This window comes from Phoenix dactylifera, chromosome 3 (genome assembly GCF_009389715.1).
Source record: "Phoenix dactylifera cultivar Barhee BC4 chromosome 3, palm_55x_up_171113_PBpolish2nd_filt_p, whole genome shotgun sequence".
Classification (NCBI taxonomy): Eukaryota; Viridiplantae; Streptophyta; class Magnoliopsida; order Arecales; family Arecaceae; genus Phoenix; species Phoenix dactylifera.
Window position 1 is genome coordinate 21,085,308 of NC_052394.1, and position 12,253 is coordinate 21,097,560.

The window sequence follows — 12,253 nt, forward strand, 5'->3', positions numbered from 1 at the left end:
ACACGTTTGTGTGCAGTGCTGTTGTAAAAAAAAAAAGAAAAGAAAAAAAGCTTTGAAATCATTTACGTGGCGTTCCTAGGACATAGAGGACCGAAATGAACTATGAATAATGCCGATATAAATCAGTTCCATGATACATGATCCAGCGGTGAGGGTCTAACCATTTGTTGGCTGATCGAATTCACTTGAGCCTTTCGAGTTCTTATCCTTTGAGAAAATCTTTTGGGGTCTTCATTACGATGCACACGTGCAAGAGACCTTTTCAATGCCACTAAGCTCCTGAAAACCTAATTAAAAGATTACACATGAATGAAGGCTAACTGGATTTGGGAGTGACAGGATAAAGTGGGCACGGAGAGTGGATTTCTCTATCATGAGGTGGCGGTGGGCTGGAGAAAAGGTTGCTCGGCGGCTCCTCCAACCCCACAACCTGAGGTTCCAATCATTCGTTTGGAAACCGCTCGGAAGGAAGCCGGCTGAGGACGTATTTGGACCCGCCTCGCTTCACGCTGTTGCGCATCATTGTCGGCCAATAAAAGCGGCATTCCATCCATCACCTGAAGTGACCCGAATTGCGGCAGCGCTGCTAGGGCGACCATTTGGAGTTGGCCGACTGACTCATGGGCCACATAAAACCCTTCATCGAAAAGAGATGGCATGATTGTGGTTCGAGGGGCTTCACCAACCAACAATTTGGTGGGTTGGCCTCAAATTAGGTCGTCAAACATTCTTGTCGTCATCCTCCTAGTGCATTCCATCGTAATAAATGGGAGAATCTATGTAAGCATCTGCTTAGTTTTATATCGATCATACATTAGATAGATCTTGTATGTTTATATAGGATCAAGAAATTAAAATAATATCTTTCGACTAATATTTTTGGATGAGGTACTGGCTGTTACAGAGTCAGTATCTCATACAATAAGAGCGATAAAGCCTTCTATGATCGCTGAGCCAAAATAATGTAGGCAAGACTAATGCGAAGGTCATTGTGGTATGGTAGTGAGCATAGCAGGTCATACACTTGCTTACAAGGACTCGTTGAAGTTACATATCTAGGTTTCATTAAACAAATCATTTGGAGCCCAGCAGCCCAAAATTCCACCATCGAGGCACCATCGTCAAACTAAGCTACATGGGTACCCACATGCAGTGCATGCATTAGCACTTGAAACCATACAATTACATTCCACATTCATTGTCCTAAGGCAAAACAATGGGGAACCTTGCGATGATAATTAACCAGGCTAAAATACCTAACATTGCATTGGAGATGTTTACGAAAAGACTCAGTTTATTTATTTTTTTTTGTCTTTCGTTTTTAGGAGAAATAGAGGAAGTGAGGCGCAACCCAATCCAGTTTATATCTCTATCATGTGCAATGTATATTTTCAAGTATCCATAATATATTTGTTCCAAATACGGAACTAATCTTCTTTTTTTCTTGAAAAAGGAGGATATTATTTTGGTACCGGCGACTTATTCAAATAGCGACGACGCATTAGAAGCACAAAATTCCATTATAAAAAATTGTACGTAAAGGCATTGATGAGGTCAAGAGAGATCGGTCTCTGGCCCGCACGTCAATGTTACAGGGGGATCTGCCACTCTCCGACCTTGTCCCTACCGGTCTAAACAGCGGAAGCGACTACTTCTCCTTAGAGGTATCGTCTGCTTTGAAGGGAGTTTCATAATTTTTTCCCAACGCACGATTTTGCCCCGCAAAAGGCGCCTCTGAAGAGAAAAGGGTAGCCCCTCTCCATTTAAGGAACAGATCTCTCCACTATTTAGTCGATGTGGGACTAAGTCCAGCCCCTTTATTCCCACAACATGCATCATCGCATATTGCATATGTTTTGATATTAATTTATTTATTTTTTACCAATCAAATAATCATTCTTATTACACTATTTCAGGATCTCAACTGAAAATAATTACTAAGAAGGTGCCATTTAAATTCTCCGACTCTATATAAATATTCAAGATCTTTTAAGTACATAATAAATATAAGTCTAAACACACCCGACAAGAGTCCTTACAATTACGATCTTAAAACCATTGTTATAACAATCACAACCTTCATGCAGTGAGATTGTTTATATGCCTCCATTATACATACACGACGGAACCATAAACAGATGTTCCTGAGAATGGAGCTATGTTCAAACTCTCATAGCAAGGACGTAAAAACTTTACGTCGTTTTGTCTCACACTGTCACGAATCCGCTATTCGAAAACCATGGTCTGAAGCAGCTGCATTATATAAGCACTGTTCTACCTAGATTACGTGAGAGCAAAACAAAACAAATTGATTCCCAAGGATCGCACTAATTCACTAAAATAACAATTTCATTAAGGAATCAATTCAGCCCGGTAGAAATTCTCATGTGAGAAAATCGGGGAAGCAAGAATAAGTGCTAAACCAGAGAAAGTATATCATGCATGTGATCATAATGCGGTGAGTCGGTGACTGTTGAACGGAACTCCATAACCTAATCTCTCCTGGAAGTCAATGGCCATGCACCTGCTCCTTGAAGCTTGCATTCATCCATGTTCGTTGCCCTACCAATCAAATAATCTATGCTGCGTCCAAGGGCTAGCTTTGACGAGGCGTCCTGCCGCCGAAGTCGCTGATAATAATTAGAGGGCACCGTTCACACGGCAGAATTAGCACTGCGTGATCACTTTGGCTTTTGTTCGCATTCACCTGTGACCCCGTACTTTGAGAAGCAATTTAAGAAACCTAGGACTGCATGCGCAGCTCGAACTAGAATCTTAATTTAGATCAAGCTGAAATGTAGAAATATTTAATTTATAAAATTTTATATATATATATATATATATTGAGATATTAAGATATGTAGAAATTGAGGTACCGGTATCCTGATTTATACAGTAAAATCAAGATTATTTCTATTTTAAGACAATAATAATGATATTAAAACTATATAAAAGAATATTGGGTGGTATCAATTGTATCAGCTGATATATTGAAATATATTAATAGAAATCTAGCGAGATAGCAAAGTTTAAGATTCTAAATATATTGTATTGGGGAGTGCTTGATGCCGATACCAAATACTTGCTAAGTTGAGATTAAGGACATCAAGTGGTTTAATTGGCAAAATTGTCTTGATGATTTGAGTATTTTAAAACTTGTTATCTCAATAAAGTAGGTGGGGGCCGGTAAAAATAGCATCCTATTATTTTAAAAATAAAAATGGGTGATTTGGTTGTTAATTATTACTGAAAGCTCTTTAATATTCGAATAATGATATATATTTCTTAATAGTATCTAATTAAATATTATAACAATAATAAATTAGTATATGTTTAATTTTGTTTTTTTTGTTTTTTTGAGTATTCTCTTACTAGGATCTATGATATCGAGAAGAAAGGTCTTGATCATCTTGCGACTACATGACCATGTGTACAACTCTCTAATGGAACTGATGTCATAGGCGGGAACTTAGAGGAGGCAGCCGTAATAACTTTTATGATGATGCTTATTAACTTTCTATGGGACTGGGTCCTAGATTTTGATATCTTTGGTAACTTGCATACCGCATACTCATTGACCAAGCCACATTACTCTCTTGGATAATTTTCCAATAGATAAGGATCGTGAATATTTGGATATAATTTCAATTAAACAATTTTTCATTATCTAAACTCTCTTCTTGAAATTGTTACGTGATCGCTGCTTTAACCATGTGCTACATCCACCCATTTGCGGATAATGAATTCATCAAAATTCATTTGACTTCTTCGATATTATTATAATATACTTGTGACTTACCCACTACTTGATGAGGTCAAAGGGCACGCTCTTCGAACACAATTGCCCATGTTTTTAATTCCCTCATAGGATTACTTTGTTGACATGGAGATAAATAATATGAGATAGATATGCTAGGCGCCTACAAAATCAACTCACCTAAAAGGAAGTGTGCCTACTACGATTAATCTTTCGGTTTCGATTATGTTTTAATTATAATAATTGTTATCAAACAAATAAGTCCTTATGTTCATGGGAAAGAGTTTAGATGCATTTAACTCAGCAACAGGATGCTTGTAAACCTGCTAAAGTGCTGGTTTTTGGATGTCTCATGCATTTGATGCATGCGATGTATTTGCAATATAGTAAAGAAACAACAACAAAAAAAAAACAGCTTAATTTTGTTTTTATATTTAGTTCCTTCCACAATTAGCATGTCATATGAAGTCTCCTTTGTAGTTAAGTTTATTCTAACGCATAGTTACATCTGTTTTAGCTTACTAGCAATTTGAAACATGTAATATAGATTTAAAAATTTGATGAATCATAAAGAAAGTAAAATATTATTTCAGAAAAAATAGAACCTCATTTAAAATTTTGAATTCATATTAGAAAAAAGAGAGTCCCATGCATTCACGATGCCTTTTTTCCTTCACCCGAATGGTTTTCTATTTTCATTCTCATGGATGTTTGAATTTGTTTCAGAGATGAAAAAATCATAGGACAAGATATTCCGTCGGACTATAATTAGATTAGAGAAATTTCTTCTAGAAAAATTAAATTGTACACGCAAGTCCACGTTATCTACAAAATTTGTCACAAAATATTTCCGTGCAAGATCGATCTAATACATAACACAACGCAGTCGCAAATATCTTATATTCCCACCTTCGCGTTTCTCAAAACCATCGTCTCTTCAAGCCTTGACAAGGAACCAACAGAGCAAGGACATGTTTTGGCTGTTTAGAAAACTATAAAACAGTAAAAAAAAATCTAACTAAATTGGAGAAATTTTATTTCTATATCATTTCAATTGCTGTATAATCGAAACAACCAGCAAATTGTAGCAAATTTAAATTTGTAATTTTAAATTCTTGAAATTATTCTTACGAACAATCGGAATATATACCGTAGAATAAAACAGATCGAACCATGAAGATATCCAAATATACGATCATCATGGGACATCTGATCATGTCGGCAAAATTCTCCCCTCACTAATCTCGTATTTAAGAACCCATGCAGCGGCCGACCACCACGAGCATCCCGCTATCCGCGCCGCACATCTTCCTTCCCCTCGCATCACGCCTCTTTCCTCTCCTCCCCAAAGCCAAGAGAATCCCGTCACCACCAACTATATTTTTTTTATCGATATCCAATCCTAGATCGCACGGTGACAGCACCCTGTTGGCTGTTGCGGCTTTAAAACCCCCATTTATAACACGTTTTGCTTCACGTCCCTTTCGCCACAGCGGTGGTACAACACAAACACTACACCACCCCGGCGCTTTCGCTTTCACTCTTTTACTCTCCCCCACCACCACCACCTCCTCCTCCTCCTCCTCCTCCTCCTTTGCCTCCTCTCCCTCTCTATATATACGTTGGACTCGGAACACAACAAGCCAGGCCTTTGCACTAATTGTCGTCGTACTTGTCGTTTCCTGACAAAAATTCTGTCGCTATGGATTGCCTGCAAAAGTGGCCCGAGCCGGTTGTCCCGGTTCAGGCCTTGTCCGAGAGCGGCGCCGCCGTCATCCCCGAGCGCTACGTCAAGCCGGCGTCCGAGCGCCCGTCGTTGAATTCTACTGCTGATAAAATTATCGTTGGGATCCCGACGATTGACCTCGGAGGGCTGGCGGAAGGGACGGCCGAGTGCCGCGCCACCATGCGGGCCATATCGGATGCATGCAGGGACTGGGGGTTCTTCCAGGTGGTGAACCATGGAGTTAGCCATGAGCTCATGGAAAGAATCCAGGAGGTGTGGAGAGGGTTCTTCTACCTCCCCATGGAGGCCAAGACGGCCTACGCCAACACCCCGCTGACCTACGAGGGTTACGGGAGCCGCGTCGGTGTCGAGAAGGGCGCTATTCTGGATTGGGGTGACTACTACTTCCTCCAGTATCTTCCTCAATCGGCGAAGAACTATGACAAATGGCCTAGCATGCCAATTTCCATCAGGTACCAAAACACTAGATGCCTCTCGTTGCATACATACATATCGTAATTGGACCTAACACGTATGTGACGTTTTTGATGTCCGATTTATTGCAGGGATACTACAGAAGAGTATGGTCGTGAGATGGTGAAGTTGTGCGGGATATTGATGAAAGTTATGTCCTTAAGTCTGGGTTTGGATGCGGAGTTCCTCCACAAGGCATTTGGAGGAGATGATGTGGGGGCTTGCCTTAGGGCGAATTATTATCCAAAGTGCCCCCAGCCGGACCTCACACTCGGCCTCTCGCCACACTCCGATCCTGGAGTTATGACGGTGCTGCTCGCCGACGATCAGGTCAAGGGCCTCCAGGTCCGAAAGGGTGGCGAATGGATCACCGTCCAGCCCCTCCCCCATGCGTTCATCGTCAACGTCGGCGATCAAATTCAGGTGATCTCTCTCTCTCTCTCCCCCCCTCCCTCCCTCCCTCCCTCCTATCTTTGGTGGTGGTCTTCGGTTCTTTCCGAGTTTGATGCACCAAAATAACATATGCAAGGCTTCAAAACGAACGCCATTAAAACGGTTAATAACCGTCATAGCAGACTGTTTAATTGTTACAAATTAATTTTAACGAGTATTTGCTGGTTTATTTATTTGTTTGTTTTTGCAATATGAGTTTATAGGCAATTCTTGCGTTGTTAAATTGAACAGATATAAGGATAATGAATATAACGTTATTTGACGACGTCGCGCGCCAACCCCGGCCCATAGGATATATATGTTACGTTAGTTCTTTGTTTCCTTACGGGAAAAAGTTACTTTTACGAATTATTATTATTATTATTTTTATGTATAGAAATTTTTCAGACGGATCTTTCTCATGGAAAATTGAATTCGAAAAACAAAGTTAATCAGTGAACAGTGATCAAATGCTTAAATAATAATCTTTACGTGTCTAGCTATGTGGATAAAAGCTGTTTTGATGTTTAATAACTTTCATGCTGATTATGTTTTTTATTTTTATTTTTATTTTTTGATCGAAATGGAGATTAGGGTGAAGCAGATTCAGCCCTAATCACCAGCTATTATTAAAGAATGAAAGAATACATTGAGTACAGGAGGAATTTACAGGTATGATGATGTAAAAAAACTATGCTGAAACCCTTAGACCGGCTGGTAATTAACCATGCATGACAGCCCTCTCAATTTGCCGGAAAACTCATTTTTCACCATCGGCTTGTATTGTCCCCATGATTTCTCTATCGATTACGATCTTTAAGTATCATCCATCAAAGCCCACATTCCTTCTCTCATGTGCTCCCGGAAGGACACTTTTCCATTAGAAAAGAGCAACTTAGAATCAAAGTCTTTTTCTTTTTTTAAGTTTGTGGGATAGAGTAGAATCAAGGCCTTCTCATCTCTTTTAATGGTGTTAATTAACAGCTTTGTCGCTCTTACTTGTTCTCCATGTATATATTATTAATTTGGAAAAGCAGCATGGTGCACAGGACAAGTCAAAAGCAACGGATAGGCATGGGACAGTCCTCTCCAAATTCCAACCTCGCGCTCTTTGTGTCCCTTCCATCGTTTCACAAGTCTGAGTACACAATAAACAAAAAAAAGAAAGAACAAAAAAAGGGCTGAACTCCAATCAAACACATCGGCATGTTACATGCCGACTTATCATCTAAACCACCGGGATGCTTTACATCATTAACCATTTCTTGCCATAATAAAAACAATATTGCGTTGACCATAACGTGGATGAGCTTTTAGAAGCTTTTAAATATTCTACGTTGTAACTATATATCTATTATGTCTGCTGATAAATTGGAGGTTGATCATGGTTGTGGATCAGGTGCTGAGCAATGCAACATACAAGAGCGTAGAGCATCGGGTGGTGGTGAATGCGGCGGAGGAGCGGCTGTCCCTTGCCTTCTTCTACAACCCTAAGCATGACCTGCTGCTAGGTCCGGCTCGCGAGCTTGTGACACCGGACCGACCTCCACTCTATCCATGCATGACCTACAGTGAGTATCGGCTTCAAATCAGGAAGAATGGCCCTAGGGGCAAAACGCTGGTTGAACCATTGAAGGCCCTGTGATGATCATGCGATCACTTCTTCTATTATGTATATCAGAATCTTTCTGCATGGTGCTTCTCATCCTGTATATGTAATAGTATTGGGTGCACACAATATATCGGTTTGATGTTCTACTTCCTAGTACATGTATCCACTCAAGCTTATGATTGGTATTTCATGGCTTCATTTGACACACACACTAGAAGAAAAAAAGCCGAAGAAAAATGGCTTGCAACAAAGAGCATGCACGATATGACGCTTGTTTTTTTTTTTTTAAGCTGGTAACACCCATGTTGAAGTCCATCAAGTATCAGCGTAGATAGAAGACGGGACTCACGGACCATGTTAATTACTGGGGAACACGTAATTAGGCCACTCGACGGTGGAATAACGTATCACTGCCACGTATCTAATATACAAGCCACGTGGCGGAAGATATGGACGGGACGTGGCTGAAGGTTGGCTTTTCAATCAACTAGTTGCCGTCCTGTTTATATGGCCTGTATATTTTTAAGAAATATATATGATGGGGACACAAAATGGTGGGCATTTAGCACAGTAGAAACAACTCCCCTCCCACCCAACACTGTACCTTCTTTCGTGCATGCATGGGGGCTGCTCGTATCGCACCGGGTTGTGGTGGACGATAAAGCATTGTTCCTTTTCCAAAAGGGATCGCACTACGCGCAAATCAAGATAACATTAGTTATCCATTATGATTGGGTGAAGTATATTTTACAAAGATGCGATAAATATTCACATGTTGGGTTCATGAGGATGTGGACTATTTTTCTTTTGAAAAATGTGGTGATAATGTAGCAGTGTGCTGCCTCACGTTTCCATCACGAAAAAGAAAAAGAAAAAAAAAATATGATGATAATATTCTATCACAAGAGCTTGAATTCTAAACCTCTTCCACGAGAAAAACCCTGCAGGAAAGAAGTGCCAGCTTTTGGACCCAGATCGTATTGGTAATTGTGTGCATTAACTCATTCATGCAGACGTGGTTTTCATGGTTCTTAAACTAAATGAGGGGATCCACCTGTGTGTGCGCGTGTGAGAAGAGGAGAGAAGAGGAGGGATCCACATGTCTACGCTATCTGTCCTACTCAATCGCTCTGCATTGGTAGGTACGGCCACTTTGATTGGCCATGGCGATGGTGAGGACTTCGTCTCTCCACTTGCCAGAATGGCAGAGGATTTGGATTACACTGGACAACTATTTCCACTTTTGTGTTCCGTGGGAATCTATTCCTCGATGCATCTATTTGGATATCTAAAATAATAATAATAAAAAATCGCTTGTCGCATGGCGGTATTGGTCTAATGGATTTTCCGCAAACATATTGTGCTTGATAAATTAGCACAAAATGTGGGCAAATTATGTGCTACATTGCGTGCACCAATAGAACCATGCACCACGACAATCAACTCATCTTCTTCTTGTGGGCCATACAAGAGCACGATGAATGAAACCGATTGGTATGGTGCATGACCATGTGGTGCATATAGCACAGGGTATAATTTTTCCAAAATATGGGTCGAAGTCCCTTTTTTTCATCTTAGATACCTTAGATATCTATCTGTTTTGGGATAGGATGCATTCATACCTGTCCACAGATAGAAGATACCTAGCCGTCGGAACCAAGAAAAAGAAAAATCTTAGGTACTGTGTTAGGCTAGGTACGTATTATATCCAAAGCCTCATATGGTATCCAAACAAGCTGATATTTGGCTTGAATTATGTCACTTTCTTGCTGCAATAAGAATCAGGTGTGATATATGAGCAGAGGTGGACTGCAAATTATGGATGCCTGCATAGGTTTCTTCACATGGACAATTTCAATATGCCGAATACCTAACAGTGAGGAAAGATATGACACCCCAACTAAACTTAAATGGCCTAAATTTAACCACCATGGCCAGAATATGGATAGTTGGACCGCTACCTGTGAATGTGTGATGATTCACCTTTTTAAAAAGAATGAGGGGGGTTCAGATTTTCTAGATTGCACAACACAAAAATTAATTAGATCTAAAATCTTTGGCTGCTGAGCAAAAAGGGTACGAAACTTAAAATATGAAGATTCACTTAAGATATCGAATAAATAATACTTTCAGATCAATCATTCCATGTTGTGGACCTGTGGATGAAATTTAATTAATCTCTTAGATATACCTTTTTGTCTTAATTGCAAGCCATCTTTATTTAAAAGAGGTATTTGAGCTTACAATCTTCTGGTCACCGAGGAACCATTGGATTGATGAAATAAATATCAAATGGCCACTAGGATAGTAGCAATAATGGTAGCATCCGGAGGGATAGGAATTTTCCAACTGAAAAATAGAAGCAAAATTTTTTCCATAGTTTATTATTATAGATATTTATATGTCTAGCTTCATTGCTAGTTAAAAATAAATTGGGTAATATTGCGGACAGTTTGACAAGTTTGCTTCAGCCAAACAAAAATCTTTTACACTATTGGGAGTGTTCCATTTTCCACTCCCTCAGTTATTGTATTGGAAAATTACTATGCTTCTTTTTCTTCGATAGATACACCAGGCTCTCGCAAATGTTTGTTCTTTAAATCCAAAATGTCAATATGTACAAAATAGAATGGTTGGTTGATACACCATTCTACTTAGGAGAGATTTGGACCTTCTAATTATTTATCCACCGCTCTTGGAAAGAAATTTCAACATGTGGGTTCTCTCTTTTTTTATTTATTTTAAGGACGACTTCTGATCCAAATGAATTTAATTATACGAAAACTTATAATACTGATACGCGAAGCATCAAGAGCAAAAAATATTCAACAAGCCGGTTGGAATTCATTGAACTAAGACACTGAGCAATCCTCCTCCTACTCATAATTAAGTAAGCAACTCATTTGAACTCTGAAGAGTATCATGTGCCAGCCCTTGGCTTACACATGGCCTGCAAGCGGAGGCCAACTTCACTTAAAGTACCCTTTCTTCGAGCTTAGAAACAACATATATTCTTCAAATTAAGCACGAATTAATCCACAAGTCAATGCCACATAATTGGCAAGGTGCATGAATCAACAACCCTTCTTTGTCATCTGCAACAAATTGTATCATACTTCTCGAAGAATCAATACAGACTATTATACATATACTGATCAAGCGTCAGCCACGCTCCAAGCTATCCTTAAAATAGTCGGCACAGAATGTCTTCGGCTTCCAAATCCAATTTAAATAAATCATCACAGATTATTATGCGGGTGCACACTCGAGATTTTCTTTCCATTTTGTTATACATGGAAATAGATGTCAGCTATGCCGTTTGAAAATACTTAAAGCCATGTACCTTACTCGAGTCCTGCTCTTTCATTATAAATCTCAGTTAAAATTAAGGGTCATTTCTTATCAAGGCATGCGGTATGTTACTCATTGATATATAGGTATAAGAGTGGTTTCATGCAACCCAAATGGCAACATTATGCAGTCCTCTGTTCATACATTTGTATTAATTGTCAATATTAGCTATCACTCTAAATTAATCCCTCATCAGTCAACTATAGAAAATGGTCCAAAATATTAGAATGATTAATATCTGGTTAATTAATTTCTGCGTGATACTTGGGCAGACAATGTTTGGCCACTACTAACTCACATAAGAGACCAAATATGAATAGTTCATGCTAGAATTAAGTTTTTAAGGGTAAGTTATTTAAACAAAGAAGTTAATCATGCAAGGAACTGCCGATAACCACCACGGATCGATGTTGCCAGGACATGAAGCAACTATCCAAGAAAAGTTATTGCTGGAAATAACTCTCTCTCTCTCTCTCATGATAAAATCCAGCAAGAAGACCACATAAATTCTAGCTCATATCGTTACACAAGACTACAATTGATCTATTACATTGTCTGCATTGAGTCAACGCCTTCAGCCTTCTATTTTAGAACTAAGATTCTTCTCTAGAGCCGAGGTTTAATCTACTCTAGAGTGCATCTTAAATTTGGTGCATCAAGGATACTTTAACATTAGATTGAATGATAGTCGAGTGTTCTCCCTCTTTCTAATCTCATTTCCTGCTTTGGAGCCAACCACATTTTATATTGTCCTTTTAATTACACGTATTGAATGCATTAGTATTGTATGAATTTAGATTGAAAGGCTGATCCATCCCTTTTATTTTATCTGGTTCATACTTTTGGTGCATCTTTTGCTTTTCTTTTCTTTTAGTCACCTGGCAATATTATGTCCTCTTGA

At 39.2% G+C, this 12,253-nt stretch overlaps 1 protein-coding gene across 2 annotated transcripts; it reads left to right on the plus strand.

Annotated features, from left to right (window-relative positions):
• The first annotated feature begins 5,335 nt into the window (after positions 1-5,335).
• On the plus strand, positions 5,336-8,186 carry LOC103718334 (probable 2-oxoglutarate-dependent dioxygenase At3g111800). Of its 2 annotated transcripts, none has more exons than XM_039124963.1 (3): positions 5,336-5,956; positions 6,050-6,380; positions 7,374-7,773. In XM_039124963.1, the coding sequence occupies exons 1-3, from the start codon at positions 5,460-5,462 to the stop codon at positions 7,572-7,574; spliced, it is 1,029 nt and encodes a 342-aa protein (XP_038980891.1). In that variant the 5' UTR covers positions 5,336-5,459; the 3' UTR covers positions 7,575-7,773. The 2 variants fall into 2 exon arrangements, with proteins under 2 accessions (XP_038980891.1, XP_008805332.1); XM_008807110.4 differs by lacking the exon at positions 7,374-7,773 and adding an exon at positions 7,789-8,186 and having other exon boundaries at positions 5,363-5,956.
• Positions 8,187-12,253: the final 4,067 nt, after the last annotated feature.